This window comes from Bombyx mori, chromosome 19 (assembly GCF_030269925.1).
Source record: "Bombyx mori chromosome 19, ASM3026992v2".
NCBI classification, from domain to species: Eukaryota; Metazoa; Arthropoda; class Insecta; order Lepidoptera; family Bombycidae; genus Bombyx; species Bombyx mori.
The window spans coordinates 11,125,249-11,149,018 of NC_085125.1; the positions used below are offsets into that span (position 1 = coordinate 11,125,249).

General features: G+C 37.0%; 1 protein-coding gene across 4 annotated transcripts in view; it reads left to right on the forward strand.

Moving 5' to 3' along the window:
• The window catches only part of CSP9 (chemosensory protein 9), a 40,651-nt gene extending 20,548 nt beyond the window's left edge, over positions 1-20,103 (forward strand). Inside the window, exons 2-6 of one of the 4 annotated variants that reach the window (XR_009975604.1) lie at positions 6,473-6,679; positions 9,326-9,461; positions 14,061-14,195; positions 17,910-19,544; positions 19,582-20,103. Coding sequence is in view for 2 of the 4 variants with exons in the window: in XM_012693856.4 (XP_012549310.1) it covers positions 6,473-6,679; positions 9,326-9,461; positions 14,061-14,195; positions 17,910-18,108 (677 nt within the window). In the remaining 2 variants the exon portion in view is untranslated. 4 annotated transcript variants of the gene reach the window in all.
• Positions 20,104-23,770: the final 3,667 nt, after the last annotated feature.

Below are 23,770 nucleotides of genomic sequence, written 5' to 3' on the forward strand. Positions count from 1 at the left end.
AGTCTCACTTATGGAGGTCCATGAGGGAAAAACGACTCTCTCTTACAGAGGTTTCTGTTTCTCGCTAATAGAGGTTTTGGGAGCTTAAAATGACGGGTCCTGGCTATTACTCTCACTTATAGAGTTTTCTCACTTATCCAGTTCTCACTTACCCAGGTTTGACTGTACATATTAAGTAGTATGTAATCAAATAGTTTAAATATTAATAAGATTATTAATCTACAAATTTCTTTAAGAGGATATAAAAAAAGCTGTCATATTTTGTAATTTCAAGATTTTGACTTTCCAGTTCATTAAACTCGTCGATGTAGAAAGTTCAAAAATTTTTTTTACTCACAATATTTTTTTAAAAACAAAATTTGCGTGGTTAATAGTCGAGCTAGAGTCCCAGCTGTTGCTAAGTAGTTACTGGATCCGATAGACATCTCAACTCTTCTGATATTCAAATTCAAACACGGGATTAATGAGTTTATTGTAATGAAATCCACAAACGTCTATTTAAAAAAAATACCAATCAAAACAATCAGAGATGTGGCGAAGTTAATAATAAAATAGTACCACACTATTGTGGTTTTGAATGAGAATCTTGCGATGTTAACCATTAATAACCTCCATTATTATGAAATCAACACTCAATAGATTGTTACATAATCGATAAAGACCGTGACTTTTATAAATCATAGTACATATATCAAAGATGTACTATGATGTATTTATATATGTATCATGTGGTAATTATATGAAATAATTGTTATTCTTTCTGGAAGACAGAGGCGGTTGCGTGTGACGGTACTAAATTATTTACGTAATGTAAAATCAAGAATATTCTAAAATCTAATTATGGTTGAAATGAAATGTGAAATAGAAAAATAATTTTTTTTTGAAATGTTATGGACGAATTATTTTCGGTACGAATAAGGAAATCAACTGTCTTTAATAGTTTAGATGTACCCGTCCACTTCGCTGGGCATTTAAAATTAACATTATTATTTCTCACCCCCACATAGATTCTCATCATTAACGCAACTGGTGTAGGGACTCCAACACTCATATAAATATTAGCCTATCCATTAAGCACATGTATTTTCTACATGGATACCAAGTTTCAAGTCAATCGGATGCATGGTTCAGTAGTTATAACGGAGCATCCGTAATAACCACTGTAGATTTATATATTAGTATAGATTGTAAGTATAAAAGTGCTATTGACAGAACTAGATAAAATTCCAACTCTCAATAAGGCAATCTTTATCTTATTTTTACAACATGAAAGTTATCAACATAACCCTGACGTTTCTAAAGGTGCTCAAAGTTTTTTTTTTTCATTTTAATTTTCTCATTGCGACTCCGGTCTGGGACCATCTGTGATGTATCGATTTCGGTACGTCAATATAGTAACGCTATTAAACTAACAAATTGACAATTAAGTATAATATATCACTTAGGTACCGGATTTTTTTTCTGTCCTGCTACTGTTACGACTACGTCCATAGACATCAGACCGTGAACCACTCATCGAAAGACCTGAAACCGAACGTCTTATTGTAGAACGACTCCTCCATTCTTCGAATTGAAACGCAGCAAACTCCAAATTCGCCCTAGAAATAGGTAGGCGCTTACACGTGCAAAGTGCGTGATGAAACAAGAAAATAAAACCCAGTTATATTTAAAATAAAAGACATGTAAATTTTGAATTATAATACACAGTGTAAAATTAAAATGGCAGTATAAATCGTGCAAAAACTTGCGCCGTTATCAAATGATATTATAATGCTGCTTTGATCATTAAACTAGTCTCGTATTTTTCTGAACTGGATATTTCTCGAAAATCTTTTCCTGGCATTAATTATGAACAAGCTTTAAACCACTTTAGTATTTTAGTTTATTATTAGTATTATATTTACGTTTGAATATAGGTATCTATTTTGCTTAATGAGACATTTCGAGGATGTTCTTTGCATTAAAAAAAATGGAGAACGCAATATTAGCAGACAAAATCCTGGTCATCGTTCTCGTCGAACCCGTCGCTTGTGACAAAGGGTAAATCAACCCACAGACACACTGAGTTTCTCGTCGGATCTTCTCAGTGGATCGCGTTTCCGATCCAGTGGTAGATTCTGTGAAGTACTGCTCTTGCCAGGGTTAGTGTTAGCAACGACGTCAGGTTTGAGCCCCGGAGCTCACCTACTAGTTCGGTGAATCTAGAATAACACCTCGACGTTACTAGAATAGGTAGGAATAAAAAAAAGAGAAAATTACTTTCGTATGTTAAATTCTTTTAATCAAGGCCCTTTAGAGGTATTATAAGACCCTTTTAATCAAGGCAATGACGGAAGACCTTTTATTGTACTCTTACAAGCCCCTTGTTTGAGAGGTTGCATGTTCCAGACTTGTCACCATTGTTCTTTTCTCCATCGTTATTGTGTACGTGATGTAAAGTATGTCACAAGTGACATCAAGGTAATAGACCTTCTGCTGGTGAAAGCTATGACAAAATATAGCATAAACGTGGCAAATTCAATAGTTCCAAGCTATTTCCAAGTATTTTACAAGTTCCGAATTCCATGGACTGCACGCCGGACTAACTTATCCATTTTATAGCCCGGTATTACCACAAGGCTGTCCGCTATCTGTTTCCAGCGTATTCTCAAGTACTTCGGTCACATCGCTTGTAAAGACCCTGTAACCTGGAGAAGCTACTTGGTCAGTTTGACGGGAGAAGATCACGCGGATGCTCACCTATCCACTGGTCAGATCTGGTAAAGTCGCTCACCGGCCTGCCAATAACCGAGGCTATAAAGATCTCTGAGGGTAGAAAGACGTGGAGAAGCATAGCGCATCGAGCGATCATCACTTCAAGCTAGACACGACCTTCAACAATGAAGAGACTGACTAAGGAGAGAGAGAGAGAAGTAATTTTACAGGAAACGTGTACAAAACAAGAACAAATCCAACCAATCGAATAGCAGTAGACAAGGCGAACAAGCGAACTCCGAATTAATCCAAAAAGAAATACTTTCAGTTTTTATGCGCGATATCAAATCCAGGTTGACGTATGACGTACATACGTTCATGAGCAAAACTGGGGGGCTGTATGGTCATCAAATAAAAAAGCGGAAATTATTCAGTCAGGCACGCGACTGGTCGTGAATTCCGAACGATTAACTAACAATATGACGTGTGAAGTTACCTTGTTGAACGTAACACCTTAACGCAGCTGGCGTGGTGAATTTAAATGGTCGTCACATGCAAAGCTGAGATGCTATAGTTGAGATCTCAGATTTGTACCACTTTGTTAGATTCGGTTGTGTTTCCTCGCTGTACCTACCTATTATTTTGTGTCGAGTATTATTCACGTCACGCCAAAGCATACTAATACTTTCTGTTGCGATGGAATGAATAATCGAGACTTAGGTTCTCTTTTCTTATTTATTTAGTAAAAAAAAAAGTCTTTTAAGTATAGTAAAATACACAAAAATTTGATACTAAAAGATAATAAGATCCTTAATTAAGTTTGTTATAACACTGTAGGTTATTTTATTGTAAAACTTATGAAGAATTATTTTTTAACCAATATTCGTAATGCAAATTGTGTCTAGATTTATAATTTATGTCAAATAAATTGGAATCTAGCCCAATCTTCTATACCTATATGTATAAGTAGATGTGTGTATGTACATACGTTCTCTATAGACTCCGAAGCGGCAGGATCGATTTCCATGAAATTGTCAGGATTTTTTTATGTATTTAGCTATCCAATTAAAGTGAAATCTAAGGTCAGCAACCTTAGCGGGTCAGATTTGCTAATACATAACAATATTGTCCTATTTTTATTACTAAACTAGCAGTTGACCCGGCAGACTTCGTAATGCCTCAATCGATAAACAAAAGACCTAAGCTTTTATATAAAATAAACTTAAAACAAACAAAAGGAATCCGTCCGACGGGGGACACATCAAAGAAAAAACAAAACTGTTATTTTTATTTAATTCCGGGCATTTTAATATTTATCTACCTTTTATACCTTATCTGAACTTCTACAAATAATTCAAGACCAAAATTAGCCAAATCGGCCCAGCCGTTCTCGAGTTTTAGCGAGACTAACGAACAGCATTTCATTTTTATATATATATAAATATATATAGATATGCTCCTGTGCGTTTCAAATATATACTTGTAAAAAAGACCGCGACATAATGATATTCATATTTAGATGTCAAATATTCATCGATTCTTTACATACCTAATAACCGGTGTTTCGTTTTTTGCAGGTTACATAATATAAAATACTGTATTCTTTTAAATATAATTTTAAACCTCAATTACCATTCGTTAATACAATCGCAAATTGACTAATGTATATGTATCTACATATACACAAGCACAAGGCTAGATATGTATTTAATTACCTACCTAACAATTCATTTTTTTAAGAACGGACTAGCGAGTAACAACGTAATACAGAATAAAGTTTACGTAGTTTGATATTACATAAAAACACACGAGCAGAATTTACAACCTTCTCTTGAAGTTGGTAAAAAATTAACCTTAATTTTCGTGTTATTTTTTAAATTTCTTTGTTATGTCCTTATTACCGGAGCGGTGAATACGTAAAGTACGTATTCGAAGCAGATACTTAATCAACATTAACGGATACTAATATTTAGTTTGTTTGCTAGTCTATAAACTTTTTAAGAAGCTTTATAATTCATGATACCGCAATGTATAGGTAAGACAGCTAGTGGCGTCTTGTGTAGTACGAGACATTGACCTGCTGATTTCTATTTGTGTTTCATTGCGTGAAGAATGTATGTTTTTTTTTAATTTTCATAAATTTCGGTAGGCAGCGGCTTGGCTCTGCCCCTGGCATTGCTGAAGTCCATGGGCGACGGTAACCACTCACCATCAGGTGGGCCGTATGCTCGTCTGCCTACAAGGACAATAAAAAAATAATGTATTGGTGATTTTATAGCACCGCACTGTTTATCTAATAACAAATGGACTGTAATTGTATTCATTGAAGGGTCTCATTAGCAAATCTTCGGAACCATTATCACGTTTTCGATATTAAGTGATATGAAAAATAATCTTCGGAAGACTTATAAGTCTAGACTAGGTTAAGTCGTTGAAGCGATCCCTTCTCCAAACTCCAGGTACATTGTCAAATCAGCTCAAGGGAACTCGATTAGAACCTACATGCTTGTAATTAGGTTCCGATTGAGTATACTGTCGTCGTGCCTACCGCTGGGCACTGGATTGGATGTACCACTAGCATTCTTTATGTTCGTGAGCGATGGTGATCATCGACTATATAATGATTCATAGACCGTATGCTCATTTGCCTCTAAAAACAATAAAAACCAGACCAAACTGCAGTTCCTGACATCCTCCCATTACAGTTACGTCCAAGTTGTCTTAACTTAAGCGTTCGGAAACTTGAAAATCTCATAGAACTCTGCAACCTTAATTTCGTATTGTTTTAAACCAGTTTATCGGGAAATACAATTTAGTAAACGTAATTAAACTTTGTTTTATTTAAATATATAAAACTAGGTTTAATTACGTGACGTAAATACGTGAATTTAAACGACTTTGCCATTCCGTACAGCATTAGTCTGCTGTAATTATGAAGCGGTAACGATCACGGTACAGGGCGTGTCTCGACAATAAGGAAGGCTCCTTATTCAATAACATTACGGTGTGTAAGCTTGAAAGAACTGAAAATATCTTGTGATTCTGTTTATAATTTAAGAATAAAGTTGTTGGATTTCGATGTTGAACAATAAAATATCTGTGTTTCTAATAATAGCCAGTGGTCCCCCAGTAGTCGGAATTCGACTAGAATTAATTGAAATAATTATAAGTTTAAATATTATTTTGGTTCTATTGTCAAAGGCTATTTATTATACTTCTATAATCACAAATTTCGCCAAGACTAATTTATTCTCAATTTGACCACAGACTTTATACAATAACAACATTTTGACAATACACAAAGGAGTATGCGTGTGTGAGTCAAATACATGGTAGTGTGTGCAATGTTTTTTTTATTGAATTAATTGTTATGGATAATTTTAAAAACATAATATTAGCATTCTGAACTCTTTCTGTATATTCTCTATAAGTGTCGTTAATCTATAAGTATTCTCTATAAGTATTTCATAGTCCTTCGTCCGCGCAATTTTCGTAAAAAAAGGGTACAAAGTTTTCGCTTCACTTATTAATATATAGATAAACTAATAAAATAAAAGTAATTAACTAAAAATGTCGACTACTCTAGTAATTTGGTAAAAATATATATATATTTCAGTTTCTGTCAGACAGACAAAAATGAAAAAAAAAATATTGGGACATGTACTGAGGTACACATACTTACGCATTTAATAAAAAGTGGTTATTTTATTATTACAAACAGACATTCCAATTATATTTGTTTATATAGTTAAATCTAATTTACCTTAATTTGTTACAGGGATATTGCCTGAAGCGTTACGTACGAAATGCATCCGGTGTACTGAAAGACAAAAGAGGACATCTGTGAAAGTTATTCGAAGGCTAAAAAACGAGTATCCCGAAGAATGGGCGAAGCTCGCCTCACGATGGGACCCTACCGGCGACTTCACACGATACTTCGAAGATTACCTCGCTAAAGAACATTTCAACACCATTCCCGGATCTGGTTTGTGACTTACACATTGCTATGTAGGGAACTGCTTAGATGTGCCTCGGATTTTTTTTTATTTATTGCTTAGATGTGTGGACGAGCTCACAGCCCACCTGGTGTTAAGTGGTTACTGGAGCCCATAGACATCTACAACGTAAATGCGCCACACACCTTGAGATATAGTTCTAAGGTCTCATTATAGTTACAACGGCTGCCCCACCCTTCAAACCGAAACGCATTACTGCTTCACGGCAGAAATAGGCGGGGCGGTGGTACCTACTCGTGCGGACTCACAAGAGGTCCTACCACCAGTAATTATATTATATTGGATATTGGTTGGATATTGGTTATATTAATTCCTCACAATCTGTTACAATTGAACATCTGTTTTCCATGTCAAAGATACTAGTTAATTTTCAATGAATCAGCAGAGGTTATTGCAAAGTGATATAAATTTTATATTATACAAATATTAATGATCATTAGGTAAATTGCATTATGTTGAATAGATATGTTCGACCCAGGACTTTCCATTATTGTTATATTTTCTTTTTTAAATACGAATAATTGCATAAAGACACAGGTACTCAAAGATATTGTTTTGTTTTGACGGTTCTTCTAAGGACTATTGGTGTTTTTCAGAAGGAGCTCGGAAGTAGTTTAAGTAAAATTTTCTGTAACTTTCACGAGTCGCAAATAAATGTAATGTATTACAGATAGCTCACGTATTTTAAAATAGCCCAGCTTATCTCACTTTTTTCGCATCATTGTCTGCCTTCGATTTTAATTATGTAAAATAATTAATTGCGTCTATTTATTTATTTATTTATAACTTCATATACTAGACAGTATAAAGGCGGATTTAATGCCATAGGCATTCTCTAACAGTCTACCTTAGGGGAGTGCAGAGATGAATGAACCTTGGTAGGTGTAGTGTGAAGGTGATATTACTTAAACGTATATGTATATGTATTAAACATGTATATATTATAACATACATAATATTTATAGATACAAATACTCGTACTTAAATAAATACATATACATATCAAAAATATATACATATAAAAACATATATAAACAAATATTTTCAATTAGATGACTCTGCTAACTCTCCGAGAAACAGTTCTCGAACCTTCGTCTTAAACGCTTCACGTGTAGTCAAATATAATTTTTCAGTCTCATTATCAAAATTCACTATACTAATTAAGATAATTCTGATATAATTTTAGTTTGACTAATGTCGCAACGGAAGGAAGGAAGCAATAACACTCGTTATTGATGCCATATCTAACTTGTTTCCAAAGTCGGATGGTCATCGCTTTCGCGGGCAAACAGCCTTTACCTCGTTACCTCGCGCACATCCGATTTCCTCAAATGCCTAACCAGAAGTTATTATGTAAAGTACATTCATATAACAAGAACAAAAGTCGTTCGCAAATGTGATTTTTTTTTTATTGCTTAGATGGGTGGACGAGCTCACAGCCCACCTGGTGTTAAGTGGTTACTGGAGCCCATAGACATCCAAACGCAAATACGCCACCCACCTTGAGATATAAGTTCTAAGGTCTCAGTATAGTTACAACGACTGCCCCACCCTTCAAACCGAAACGCATTACTGCTTCACGGCAGAAATAAGCGGGGTGGTGGTACCTACCCGTGCGGACTCACAAGAGGTCCTACCACCAGTAAAAATTATTATTTTAATATGGACTTATGGACTTTATAGTTTATTGCTTTATATAGACAGGAGCTTATTAACTCACGGTGCACCTAGTTTTATTTTACCTTGAAATACGAAGCCAAAGTATCAATTGTGTTGTATGTTCCAATCAGAATGTTCCAAATGTTCCAATCAGATCTTTCATTTTGAACGGCCCGCCATTTTAACAGTTGTCACGAGTCAAGCTGTCTATTTGTCAGTTGACAATAAAAAATCAAAATTACGCCATTAATAAAAATGGAACGATATACCTCGTATTGGTTGGCCTTATAAATGTAAAGATTGCCCGACCCTTCAAACCAGAACTAAAGATTGTACTGTTAACGTTTGTTTCACTTTATTAAAAGCAGTTTGTCTAGCCAAATATTCTTTATTTATATTCAATTTAACTTCGCCATTTTATCGTCATCACTTAAAAGTTCGTATTCGATATATGAGCTATTCAAAACTGCGTATAGAGGCTATAGTCAAAATATTCCATCTCTTGAATGAAATTAATCGACTGAAAATTTAGCTACGACTAGTTCATCATATTAAAACAATTCATCGATGGGTTTAAATGGTGTTACTCTAGCATTGCCTTATAATTCATTCCCTTTAAATTGTTCAAAACAAAACAAAGAAAATAAATGTATTATGAGGAGATAATTGAAAACCGAAATAATTGTTAGCATTTACAGCCATATCTTTTATACTAATCGAATCAAAATTCGATTACAATCACCACAAGGATCATTTTATATTTTACATTTTCTCTTTGCTTTTGCTATAGACCTTTTTTCTTGTTAAAGCGGGAAATAAAAACTATTTAAAAAAAATCTCAACTGATAATATTAACGCTCATCAATCGTTAGGTACCTACTGAAGTCAATCAACAAATAGAGAAGTCTATACTGTTTTTTTTTGTCTATTTAAATAAATATTTTATTTTATTATAGGTCCAACAGTGAACGTGCTTTCCTTGCAAACAACACCTCCGCCCCCTCCACCGCCGCCTTCGAGACCAGCCTCCGTATTCACAAACCCTCCACCGCCGGTGATGTCCACGTCACCACGACCTGTTGTTCTTAATAGGTATTTATTTAACAACCTTTTTTTTATTAAAGAAGATAGACGGACTTGTTCTCAGAGAGAAACGCAAATGAAGTTGAAAGTAAGATAACACTACATATTATATACATACATAGCTTCGAGACTTTTTCAAAACATGCTTTTAATAATGACCTGCCAGGTGGTGCCGTAGTTAGCAGCTGTGACTGTTGCGCCAAAGGTCGTGGGTTCGATACCCACATCGGGCAAACATTGGACTGGTGTGTTTGCTCCTAGTCTGGGTGTTATCTATATATGTATAATATATTTAAACATATATAAGTATGTTTATCAATCTCTGGAAATCCTAAATTGGAGCCGGAAGACCGTGCATGATTTGTTAACAGTTTTTTTTAAGTGGTGTTAAGGGGTTACTGGAGCCCATAGACATCTACAACGTAAATGCGCCACCCACCTTGAGATATAAGTTGTAAGGTCTCAAGTATAGTTACAAATTGTTATTTTTTATTTTTTTAAAACGATATCAAATACCTGGCTAATAAATGATGATAGCTGCTGATTTTGCATTTGAATTACGACATTTTGATTCGTAATTAACAGATTCCTCATACGTACTAGAAAAACTGGTACCGCAATTTTTTATTTTGTTTTAAATTTTATGGTTTATTGGATGCAATATCGGCGTAAATTTTGATTAAATAGATTATAAAAGTAATCATTATATATTGTTGCGTATAACTAAGTTAAATTACTTTTATTTTGATTAATAATAATAGACCCACAAAAACTAAAATTACATATATTGATTACAGCATTGCACATACAATAATTAAACAGATATCTTCTAGAATGAACGAAGTATCCACGATCTTTGTTCAATTTTAAAACGTAGATTTTAGAAAAGCAAAAAGTTCTGATCGTTATTTGGCATTTCCTAAAGTTAATCTCGAGTTTTGATTCGAATAAAGATTGTACTGCAGATTAAAGCAAAAAGTGTATAATTAATACGAAAATAATCATAAAAATGTTAATTGGTTTTCAAGGAAAACAACAAACAGTGCCTATAGCTACAGATGCAAAAAATTAGCAGGAAAAAAAAACTTGAAAAGAAGTGAAAACCGTAACGAATACACTATCGAGAAACTTCGACTATTTTTTTTTTATTGCTTAGATGGGTGGACGAGCGCACAGCCCACCTGGTGTTAAGTGGTTACTGGAGCCCATAGACATCTACAATGTAAATGTGCGCCACCCACCTTGATATATAAGTTCTAAGGTCTCAGTATAGTTACAACGGCTACCCCACCCTTCGAACCGAAACGCATTACTGCTTCACGGCAGAAACAAGCGGGGTGGTGGTACCTACCCGTGCTGACTCCCAAGAGGTCCTACCACCAGTGATTACGCAAATTATAATTTTGCGGCTTTGATTTTTATTACACGATGTTATTCCTTCACCGTGGAAGTCAATCGTGAACATTTGTTAAGTACGTATTTCATTAGAAAAATTGGTAGCCGCCTGCGGGATTCGAACACCGATGCATCGCTACATACGAATACACCGGACGTCTTATCCTTTAGGCCACGACGACTTCAAAACTAATGTGTACAACGTCTTTTAAACTCTCTCTCTCTCTCTCTCTCTCTCTATCTCTTTCTCTCTCTATCTCTCTCTCTCGCTCTCTTCTTTAACCCGTGTCCAACCATTGCTGAGTGTGGGTCCTCTTCACATGAACTCCATTCCCTTCGGTCTCTTGCCTTTTGCGTCCAGTCCCTACCAGTTATTTTAAACTCGCTACCTTTAAAGTTACTGCTGTCATAAATTATTTTCCTACTTGAACAATTCAAAGCGTGTGCGTTTAAAAGAAAACAACCGACTTGTTATTTCTGGAACATAGATTACCTGTCCACATATTGTTTTAGCGAGAACAGTAATTAGGGCAAGAAAAATCGCAGCTCTAACGAAAGATTATGGGGCTTATTCAATAATAAGCCCCTATAATCTTTCATAATCATAGAGAGTGATTAAACAATTTTAATCATTTTCTATTATCAAGCTCGTTAGTAAGTTAATGGTAGACTTATCTACTACTTAGACTACTTACATAGATTTATCGGTAGTATTGATAGCTCGCACTTCTATTCTATCTACCGTCTGTAAACGTATCCAGCGATCCGACTGTGCCAGTGTTCAAATTCCGCTGGATGTGTCAATTTTTTAATGAAATACGAACTTAGCATGTGTTCACGTACGACATCCACAATGAAGGATTAAAATTGTTTAACAAAAATCAAAGTAACAAAAACCATAGACGGAAAATTTATAAATTTGTTTAATCACTCGTTGGTGTCCATCGCCATAAGCCCGTATGTGTAGGTATCCACCATCCAGCCTATCCCTAGTTTCAGTTTGATGGGTGTACCTTACCCAATCCTTACGCAATTCAATCAGACAGTTCGACGAGAAAGACTCGACACATGTCACAAGGTAACAAGCGGCTTAGCGTTGTTTGTCTATTACCTCTCGTAGCGTCTTAACACAAGGACTATGGAGATTACTAATTTTCATACATCACACATATTCGATTGTGCTATTTAAGGGCGTTTTAAGCACATTACATTAATTTAATTACCTAAATAATTTTAATTTAATATATTTTGTCGGGCGAAAACCGACAATTTCAAATGTTTAACCTCAGATCGGGGCCGCATGGTGTGTGGGTGTGGAAGGTTTTACCAAAACCGGCGGTTCTGTACAAAAAATCAAACAAAATCAACTATGCCATTGACCTTTAGACGTATTTAATATGCAACTATCATAAGCAGTTGTTATAATAAAATATAAACGCAGTCACTCAACCGAGTAATTTTAAATAAATGAGGAATTTCTATTTGTTTCTTCTATGTTGTGAATCTAATGGGTAAAATGTGCTTATCAAAAGCAAATGCACGCATCAATCACACGAAAATTATACAGTACTTATTGTATTTAATATTTCATTTGGTACAGACCTGTAAGGAAAGAACAACAAAATAATGTAAGAAGCACCGGTCATAGTCCTCGTCGAACTCCGAACTGATTACGACGAAGAATTCGACGATCGAACTAACCAACAGACGCAGCCCACTGAGTTTCTGAGTTTGCCGGATTTTCTTAGTAGATCGCGATTCCGATTCGGTGTTGGATTCAGCGAAGCACTGTTTTTTTTTTATTGCTTTGATGGGTGGACGAGCCTACAGCCCACCTGGTGTTAAGTGGTTACTGGAGCCCATGGACATCTACGACGTAAATGCGCCACCTACCTTGAGATATAAGTTCTAAGGTCTCAGTATAGTTACAACAGCTGCCCCGCTCTTCAAACCGAAACGCATTACTGCTTCACGGTAGAAATAAGCGGGGTGGTGGTATCTACACGCGCGGACTCACAAGAGGTCCTACCACCAGTAAGAAGCTAGGGCTAGTGTTAGCAAATTCTCTCAGGTTGAGACCGCGAGCCCGTCCGCGCGTAGCTGGAACAGACTCTTAGGTCTTTTTCGGTAGGCAGCGGCTTGGCTCTGCCCCTAGCATTGCTGAAGTCCATTGGCGACGGTAACCACTCACCACCAAGTGGGCCGTATGCTTATCTGCCTACACGGGCAATAAAAAAGGCTACCAGCGAATAAATAAGAAAAAACATATAAGAATATTTTTGAGTCAATCGAGATTTATTTGAATGCTATTAACCGGTTCACTTATAATACACTCAAAATAAAAAAAAAGTCGAAGTGAGAATTAACTCTTTTCTTATGTCGGTTAAAAAATTAATGTATTTGAAGCGAACCAGCAATCTAAAATACAATACAGCTACAATTAAATTCAAAACATATATTCATGAAGATGAAAGAACGCAATTTTTGCATGTCCCCATTTTTGGCGGTCTTTTTGTCTCTCCACCACAGAGTATAATAACACCCTGTATAGTGAACGCCACCGGTGGCTGAAAGTACAATCCGCCACAGATATATTTTACTCAATTACGTAAAAACCGCTTAACGAATTTCGATGAAATTTTGCACAATGCTTATAATAGCCTGGATTAAAACCACACGGGATACTTTTTAATATATATTACGTGACCCGGACAACGCTAGATATATTTTGTATGATAAATACGTTAGTGTATTCGTGTCATTATTATACGTACCAACGGATCTGCATATCGACCGATATTTTATGGATCTAGAAAGTGACGGGAGCAATTACTTATGCCGGGAAATACGCTGGCATAATCCTCTAAGTTACCAGGTTATGTAGGAAAAAAATCTTGGGAAAAGGAAACGTTTTTCATGTTTATTAAACTGTAGGGCGCGTCTAGTAATTTAAAAATATAATTGGTGAACCACTCAGCTAAAACGAAAACGTCATTCAACGCTCTGATGGCGAGAACTAGTTACTAGAACAATCATTAACAATTTAATGAATACTAAAATAAAATCGGTTTTTGCAGAGGAAAACCCAAAAAAAATTAATGTCGATTTTTTTAAAGAACTAATTAAAACTAATAGTCTCTTATTAATAGTCCGCACGATGAGTATCAATCAACGTAGGTAATTAAGTTTCAAACTAGTATTTTACGATTCCAGATTCGGAGGTGACGGAGAGCTAATGGTGGGCAGCTCTTTGCCGGGCGTCGCTACAACTAAACCTTTAACGGAAACCACAATGAAGCCAACGACAACGAAGCCGACCACGAACATGAGACCGGCTTTCCCTACTAGGTAAATATAATCTGTACCTATCTATTATTTCCGTATTTACACGTTCCTTTGCTACATCTTGGAGATGTCTGGAAAAAAAAATGATTGTCATTTTTCACGCGGGAAACATATTCGCGGGAAACTTTTTATATTTTTTTTCTCAGTATGTATGGCAATTGGCTTCTTGCGATGCTATTCTTGCCGGTATCGAGATTATAATAATCTACAAGCATCATATTATAAGTGTATGCATGAAAAATTAAGCAATATGAAATAAAAAAATCCATTTAATTGAAAATGTAATCCATTGAAAATCAATGAAATGGACTGAAACGCGATCAGATAAGATGAAATGGAATAACGTCCCAGTAAAATGCTGGGTATTTAATGTTTCTACAGTGGAGTTTTTGGAAGAACTCGAGAAGACACTTTTGCTGGTGGTAAGATCCCTTGTGCGTCCACGCGAGTGGGTACCACCACCCTGCCTATTTCTGCCGTGAAGCAGTAATGCGTTTCGGTTTGAAGGGTGGGGCAGCCGTTGTAAGTATACTGAGACCTTAGAACTTATATCTGAAGGTGGGTAGCGCATTTACGTTGTAGATGTAAATGGCTCCAGTAACCACTTAACACCAGGTGGGCTGTAAGCTCGTCCACCCATATAAGCAATAAAAAAAATTAAATAACTACAAACAGAGCCGCATCCTAAAAATCGTAACTGTCTGTTTTATTCTAACGCAAGGCTTGGTGTATTTTTGATAGAGAGCTCTGAATATTGTTGATAAATAGCTCGCAATAAACCTGCTTTTTCAAAATTTCGCTGGATAAAAACAATTGTCTGGAAAAGATCGCTTTTGGCGTTAAAACCGCCTATTGTATGTTGAATGTTTTTTCATTGTAATTTTTTTTGTGCAATAAATTACACTCTCTCTCACACACACAATCGTTTTCGAAAATTTCACAAAATGCCTTATCAAAGAACCATTGTTACTGAAGAATCGTTGTTAAAGAAATTCTCAGTTACTATTGTTTTGAAATAAATAATCAATAAGTTATTTTAAGAAAAATGTTATTTAATTGAAAAAAGTATGGAAAATAATGTAGGACGCTTCCGAAATTTTAATTTACCACACGCTCAATTGAATAAGGAATACTAAAAAATATGGCGGGTAAATACTCATTCGTTAAATAAACTATTGCTTAGATACAGCAGAAATGCCAACAAGTTATCATATTTTTTTTGTGTTTAATTTCGGTAAAACAGAAACAAATTTAGATAGAACAATTAATTTTGTTTTGTTGTTACGAATTACGATAAATCCAAAGGCCTGCTCCGCTATAACACTCGAACATTTAAATACAACGGATGTTATTAGATGGGTAAAAACCTTAAAGTTCAGGCTGCCGTATCTTCTTCTATATCGTTCCCTCATTGTTGAGGATCGCGACCACATGTGACGTTCTTCTACTGTGTTCGATCATGGGTAGCATGGACCGCATGGTACAGACTACCACCAAGTGCTTCTCTTACTAAATCCAGACCATCTGACTGGTGTTCTGCCCACGGCGCGCTTGCCCTCTAAGCAACCCGCAATTATGAGCTTATCTAATTAATGTCTGGGACCGCATGATGTGTCCGAAGAAGCTCATAACCCTGCCATATAAGTGAACTCAATCAAAGCAAACCAACCCTTAGTTTTGACCGGAGGTCTCAATTGATGCTTAAAGACGGAAACTTCATCATTCGACCTAAGAGATATTTTTCCCGAAGTCGTTTAATAGTGCTATCTTTATCTGTGTCTCTGTACCACAAATCACGACACGCCGCAAGCAAATTTCCTTTGTCTGCAAAAATAGATTTTTCATATAATATTTAATTTTCTGTTCTCGTAAAAAAGGTTACTAAGACGATAGGAGTTGACAGAACATTCGCTTTTATTCGATTCTGTGTTCTGGTTTTAAAATATTCCAATTGATTCCACTATGACAGAAACTCGAAACGTACTTGAGAGTGCATAAGTTGATTCGGAGTAAAAACAAGTCGTGTCGTAAAGAAACACGTTTTTAACAACAGTTTTACTTTTATTGAGTAATATTTCGCTGATTCCCACGAAAGCATGCATGGTTCGATGTTTTTACAGCTTGCAACACAAGTCTAGCCCTCAGCCAAGGACAATCGATAGACCTCATTTGTTATCATTTGTCTTGCTCGCGTTTATGGGGAAAGCTTAGAGCGAAAAAGGAAGGAAAACGAGCAAAGGCATCCGTGTGAAGGTCTATCGCTCAGGTTGTGTTGCGAATTGCAAATACCAACATGTCGGCATGTCTCGCTTGAAATCAACCATTGATAATGTATAATTATATTTCAATGCGTTCATGATTACATTAACTTATTGAAGAAATAATTGATTTGATATTTAGATTCAAGTCTAAGTAGTTGGTAATTTTTTTTAAATAATAAAATTTTTCATCGCCTCACCATCCACTTCAAAAACGACTCGATATTTTTAAGTTCCGCAAAGAATCGCAGGTATAAATTAATTTCAAAGATTTTTTTTTACATCAATTCATTCAGCACCCATACATCGAGTTTCGTTTTGAGACCAGCCTAATGCAAATTCAAATTTCCAGCGACTCTTTTCCATTTTTGACAACTGGGCTATCAGAGCGTGTCGTATCTTTGACCTCCTTCCAGAAAGTAATTGCTTTGCTGTTGCATTTGATACTGTACTCCACACAAGAGAATTTTTCGTTGCCTGGTTCCCGCTATTGATCTTGGTCCTGCGTCTAGGCACGGTCCTAGCCCACACGGCTAGGTTTTGTCTATTCCCTATCACGAAAGTCGGTGGCTGGCTTCAGTATCTATGGGCTCAAAATATTGAATTGAATTCCGATTCACTGAATACCAAGATTACTTTTTTTTTCCAGATTTTCCAGAACTTTTTTACCTAACTTTAAAAATCGTAATGAACTAACTATCCGGCTTACAAAGCCGCATCGGGTTTTCCTCGAAATAATAGACAAAAAAATAAAATTGCATTACGCAATTAAATCGAATTAAGTTTATTATACAAAATTGCTCTGTTATTACTTAATGTTTATTTTTATTTGCGGTTATGAGATCAACTACTTTGTTTATTTTTGTACGAATTTAAAAATAGCCCACCTTTAGTGGTTAGCGCATATGAAAATAAAAAAACGATTTATAAGTTCAATTAACGATTTTTCATTCGGACGATTCTGAAATGTAATAAAATATAACGAAGCGTGTTTAATTGAGCATTTTTTTTGTATTGTTCAATCACGACTCTAATGAGTAGTATTTCGTTGGTTCAAAATAGAAGTGAATTTGGGTTTTTCAAGAGAAAAAAAAAGACGGCTCAGGGATTTCCTTGTGATCAAAACCGACGTTTGAAGGCAGCCGTTGTAACTATACTGAGACTTTAGAACTTATATCTCAAGGTGGGTGGCGCATTTACGTTGCAGATGTCTATGGGCTCTAGTAACCACTTAAGACCAGGTGGGCTGTGAGCTCGTCCACCCATCTAACCAATAAATAACAATAAAAAAAGACCCGAGCTCTAAGTCTTAGTTTTTACAATATAACGGTCGCTCGGTCTTTCAAGCCGAAACACATTACTGCTTCACGGCAGATTTAGGAGAAGCAGTGGTATCTACGTCTGCTGGCTGAAAAAACACTACAAACTGAACAATTCATAACTTGTTTTTCTCTTTCAGACCATCGCCCTCGACCTGGTCTAGTGCAGGGTCCAACGTTTTCCCGACTCGGTTCACGTTGCGACCGTCGGGGATCGATCTGTCGCCGCCTTACTCAACCGCCATCACGCTCATCGATCAAATCGGATACAAAATAATTCGGACGACCGAACTAGTCACCGACTTGTTGAGGGACACCGTGCGGGCCGTTGTTGGGTAGGGATAGTTCTAGAAGCATCGAACCGACAGTGCGACATGTTGATATGACATTATGACTTTAAACAAATTTTAACATTTTGTTTTTGAAGTGAAACTTCTTTAGGAGAGCTGAGAGTAAAATTTAACACACCACAGATTCGTTACGGCTAGAGACAAAAGTGTGAGAGTGAGGAAATAGATAGAGCGTCTCGCGAACCACTCGACTGTGGTTATAAGGAAAGGACAAAGCGAACTATAATAGGTCGTTTGTCTTGTACACAGTTCTCTGTTACAAGAGAAATTTGATTAAAAAGATATGAAGAAAACCGCAATACTACACACCGCAAAAGAAGTTTCACTTCTTTCACGTGCACCAAGTTGCACGCGTACCATTTTGTTTTATAGTCACCATAGAAATATGCTTTTCATCTTTAAGGCAATGTAACGGATAAGTCATCGTCATTAAAATGGGAACGTTCTGTTCTCAATTTGGTTCAAACAAAACAATTGATACTTCTGTTATGTTCTGTAGCGTATGAGTCATGGGAACATCAACGTGAAAGAGTCAAATCTTTATTAAATAACGTGTTTAAGAGATAAAGATCCAAAAATGTTTGCTCTAATTCGATTCGTGAATGTGTATCGTTAGTTTCGAATACTTAAGTTGTCGTGGCCTAAAGGATAAGACGGCCGGTGTATTCGTACCGAGCGATGCGACTGAGCCGGTGTTCGAATCCCGCCGTCGTAAATATTTTTCTAAAAATGTGCGTACTTAATACGTATTCACGAACGACTTTCACGACAAAGATATAATGTCGTTTAGCAAAACTCAAATCCGCTTAATTTATAAATTTGCGTAATTACTGATGCCAGGGCCTATTTTAGGCTCGCACTGATAGGTACCGCCATCCTACCTATATATACTGTTGTGCAATTGAGACTTTAACCGTGTGTCTTGAGGTCGATAACGGCATACTCATAGGCTCCGCTAACTACCTTTTAGGTGGGTCACCTATGCTGTAATGTATAATTAGAGAATTCGTAGAATAAAATTAGAATATTGTAGAACTACAAACATAAATGTAAATAAGAAAAACTTTTTTTTACATTACCGAAAAACCTAATCACTAAATTTAAAATAAACAATAGTTTTAAAAAACTAACAAAATACGCTTTTAAAGAAAAACCTTCTAAAAAATAGAAAATAAATTTTATAATTTTTTAATTAAAAATAGTGTAAGAAAAAATGATTTTATTGTAAAAAAGCGTGGGGTGCTTTTCAGATTATCAAAATAACCCTTCTGTCTATCTGTTCATAAAATATTTATAACTACTGATAACAAAGCACCCCACGCTTTTTTACAATAAAATCATTTTTTCTTACACTATTTTTAATTCAAATTTATTAAAGTTTAGTTTCTATTTTTTAGTTGGATTTTCTAAAAAACTTTTTTTTTTGTTTTTTTAAAATTATTATTCATTTTTCATTTTTTAGTTGAATTTAAATTATTTCAAAATTTTTTTTTTATTTTTTTTTTAATTATCTGGTTTTTTAATTGAATATTGAATTGTCTTCGGTCTTTAATAAGTATACCAAATTTCGAGTCAATCCGACGTTTTGCAGGGGGTCAAAATCATGTTCAAAGATTTCGTAACAAACATACATACATACGTTTGAAGCTAATAAAAGCGTCTTAAAAAATGTTACTGCAATCAATGGAAACGTCAACTGTTAATTTATTCAGAATTATTATTGTGAACGAAACTTTTAACAAAATATGCGATAGTGATATATACTATAAACTCAAATATACAGATAATTTGTTTTTTTGAGATTTTGTTTTTGAGTTATTTCTTATTTTAAATAATTATTTCAAACTTAGGTACTCATATTTACATAATTTACATACTGTAAGTGTTAAATTATTTATGTTAAGCTATGTTAAGACTATTATTTTATTTTATACGTGACAGATGTCGCCAGTCGCTTTATTTAAATAAAAACTTTTTGTATGTATATCGTTTGATTTTATAGTTATTAATTCGGTTATGATTTACTATATGACACCAAAACTTTTATGAAGCCTTAATTAACTAGATCTGTCTATATATTATTCATATTATAACGCTATATTTCAACGTAATTTTCACCAACCTAGAAACTAAGGACCGATGGTGATACAATAACTTATTTCCCTAGACACGTCCTTGCGGATCCATTGCATTAGACGCCTTCAGCTCTAACAGTAGGAGCAGACTGGGGACCCTGTTAACCGTACTCGTCGACTCAAAAAAGAGTTCGACGTGCAACCTAACCCATGCATCAGCCTGCTAAGTTTATCGCCGGATCTTCTCAGAGGGTCGCGATTCCGATCCAGTAGTAGATTCATTCGCGAATCAGCTGCTCGTAAGTTGTTAGGTCTCCTTCGGAGGCGCTCGGGTTAGTTCAGCTTAGCGCTCTGCAGTTAGCAAATCCCGCTGAGCTGAGCCCTTGCTCACCCACGTATCCTGGTGAAACTGGAAAGGCCTTCGGACCACAAGTAATCCCTCAATCATAAAAACAAAAAAACCTATACCCCCAATAAAAAAACCGAAATGCCTGAACATAAACAGTGAGCAATTTTTTTACGGAATTCGGTTGTAAAAATTTATAGTAATAACGATTGTAAAGGAGCATTGGTAAACCACCGTGAAACTAGACCTTATAATATTATATAATATATTTTTTATCAGGTTGAAGTGATGTTTGTCTAAAAACCTATATTTACAGAGATTGATCCGTACTGTCAGATTTCACTGTAGCGCCTATTTTTGGCGCGAAGTGGATATATCCGGTTCGGTTGAAAAATAAGACAGCTCGTATATAAAATACAAACTTCGACTTCGATCTCATGTCTCAAGGGTGGCGTATTTAGGCTGTAATACCTATGAGCTCCAGTTACAATTTCCAACAGGCAGGCCATGAACTGCCTCACTTAGGTATATAAGCAGTTAAAAAAATGCCACGGCAAATATTAGCCAAAACGATACGTCATTTTCAACCTTGGTTTCAAAAGTTCTTGTCAACACAGTAAGTAAATTGATCTATTTATTAAATAAAACGACCGCACGATGAAAACCGCAAGTGAAAGTTTCATTGTTCGTAAAATCGACGCCGGCAAAAAGATATCAATAAACGTGGGTAAAAGTTGCTCCAATTATTCTGGCCAGAAATCGAAAGTTGTTGCGTAATAGCCTTCGGTAATATCTGAATAATACTGTCTCAAAACATTATCTAATGAATAAACACGCTCGTCGCAAGGACCGAAGAAGCCGATTTACGTACCTACATACTAGGCTGCACTAAAAGTATCGGGAATGGAATATTTCCACTGTTCCTGTCATGTTAAAATCTTTTTAATTGAAAACTCCTTGATTTTAAAAATCAAATACCATTTATTTATTTAAAAAAAGATTCTCGGTCTTATCACGAGGTTTTGTCAAACTTGTTTAGTCGTTGAGAAAATGGAATTGACTCGAGAAAATTCAAGGGCGATGATTTATTATGACTTTTGAAGTGGTTTAAAACAAAGACAGTGTGTTGACCGGATGATTTCTGCATTTGGTGATGAAGCCCCATCCAAAACCACAATTTATCGCTGGTTTGCTGAGTTTCAACGTGGACGTGTCAAGCTCAGTGATGATCCCCGTCAAGGTCGTCCATAAACTGCAGTCACCCAAAAAAACGTTGATGCTGTGCGTAAGCTGATTGAGGAAGATCGACATGTGACATACCGCGAAATTCAGGCAACTTTAGACATTGGCATGAGTCAAATACAAATAATCTTGCATGAACAATTAGGTGTAAAAAAGTTGTTTTCCCGATGGATACCGCATTCGCTCTGTGAAGAGCAAAAAGCGGCTCGCGTTACTTGGTGCGTCAGAACTCTCGAAAGATTCCACGCAGGATCCTCAAATGCTGTATACAACATTGTATCAGGTGACGAATCCTGGATATACGCGTACGAACCCGAAACAAAAAACCAGTCACGAGTTTGGGTGTTCGAAAATGAGTCAAAGCCAACAAAAATTGTTCGTTCACGGAGTGTTGCAAAAAAAATGGTGGCCACGTTTGTCTCCAAAACCGGCCATGTTACGACTATTCCTCTTGAGGGACAAAGAACGGTTAATGCAGAATGGTATGCTAGCATTTGTTTATCACAGGTCGTTTCTGAACTCCGTAAAGAGAACTGCAACCGCCGCATCATCCTCCATGTGTTTGTGGTACATCTGCCGACTAAGTGCTCTTTCTGGAAGTTTTTATTTGTTTTGTTTCCTTTTGTTGTTTCTGTGTTCGTGGTACATCTGCCGACAAAGTGGTTTCCTGCAAGTATTTATTTGTTTTGTTTCTTTTCGTAATTTCTGTTTTGTTGTGCTTTTTCTTTGTCCTGTAGTAATCGCGCCGCATTGCCACCTGTGTTCAATAGAACCGCTCAGGTCCGAGAAGTTGGGGCCTCGCCGCAAGGCGAGTGTTTTCAAGACCCGGGGCCGCCCCACCTGGGTACTCAGCGATCATGGACGCTGTATTCGCGGAATTCCTCCGACTTCGCCACCCACAGCTCGCCTCGGAGTTTTTGGCCTTCAAGGCCAATCACACTGCGAGCCCTCTCGAGGACTCCGCCGCGCTCGCTGCTCCTGCGTCGCCTGTACCTGCGTGCAGAGCTTCTGCATTGAGCACCGCAGCCTCTGCCGTGCCTGCCGCTCCCGTGTCGCCTATACTGGCGAGAAAAGCTGCTGCGTCGTCCGCCGTGACCATCGTTTCAGCTGAGCGATCATCCGCGGCCTCCGTCGCGCCCTCTAAAACACCTACACTTGCTCGTAGGTCGCCTGCACCCGCCTCCTCGTGCTCCGACTCTGACTCGGACATGGAGGTCGACCTCGCCCCCGCCTCATCGACGGATGGATTCACCCTGGTACAGAAGGGTAAGAAGCGTGCCGCGGAGTCTCGAGCTCCCGCGGCCGCTAAAATTAGCAAAGCCGTGAACGCGTCGCGCCCCCGCCCTCAGACTCCCGTTGCGCCCCCAGCCCGTGCCACTCCGTCGCCGCGTCCGGTGGCACAAAATAAAACCCAGACCCCTCCCCCGGTTATCCTTCAGGAGAAGGCAGCTTGGGATCGAGTTTGCCTGGCCCTTAAGGCCAAAAATATAAATTTCACGAATGCCCGTAACCTCGCGAACGGCATTCAAATTAAGGTTCAAACACCCGACGACCATAGGGCCCTCTCTTCTTACCTCCGTAAGGAGCGTATAAGTTTCCATACGTATACGCTCCAGGAGGAGCGCGAACTCCGCGTTGTAATACGCGGAATCCCTAAAGAGTTAGATGTAGAGCTCGTAAAAGCCGACCTGTTAGAACAAGGCCTACCAGTGAATTCTGTGCACCGTATGCACACCGGTCGCGGTAGGGAGCCATATAATATGGTTCTAGTCGCTCTCCAGCCTACCCCCGAGGGTAAGAAAATCTTTAACACACAGACCGTCTGTAGGCTCTCTGGTATCGCTGTCGAAGCCCCCCATAAAAAAGGCACTCCTAGCCAGTGCCATAACTGTCAATTGTACGGGCACTCTTCCCGTAACTGTCACGCGCGCCCCCGATGTGTTAAGTGTTTGGGCGATCACGCCACGGCTCTCTGCGCTCGCGACCAA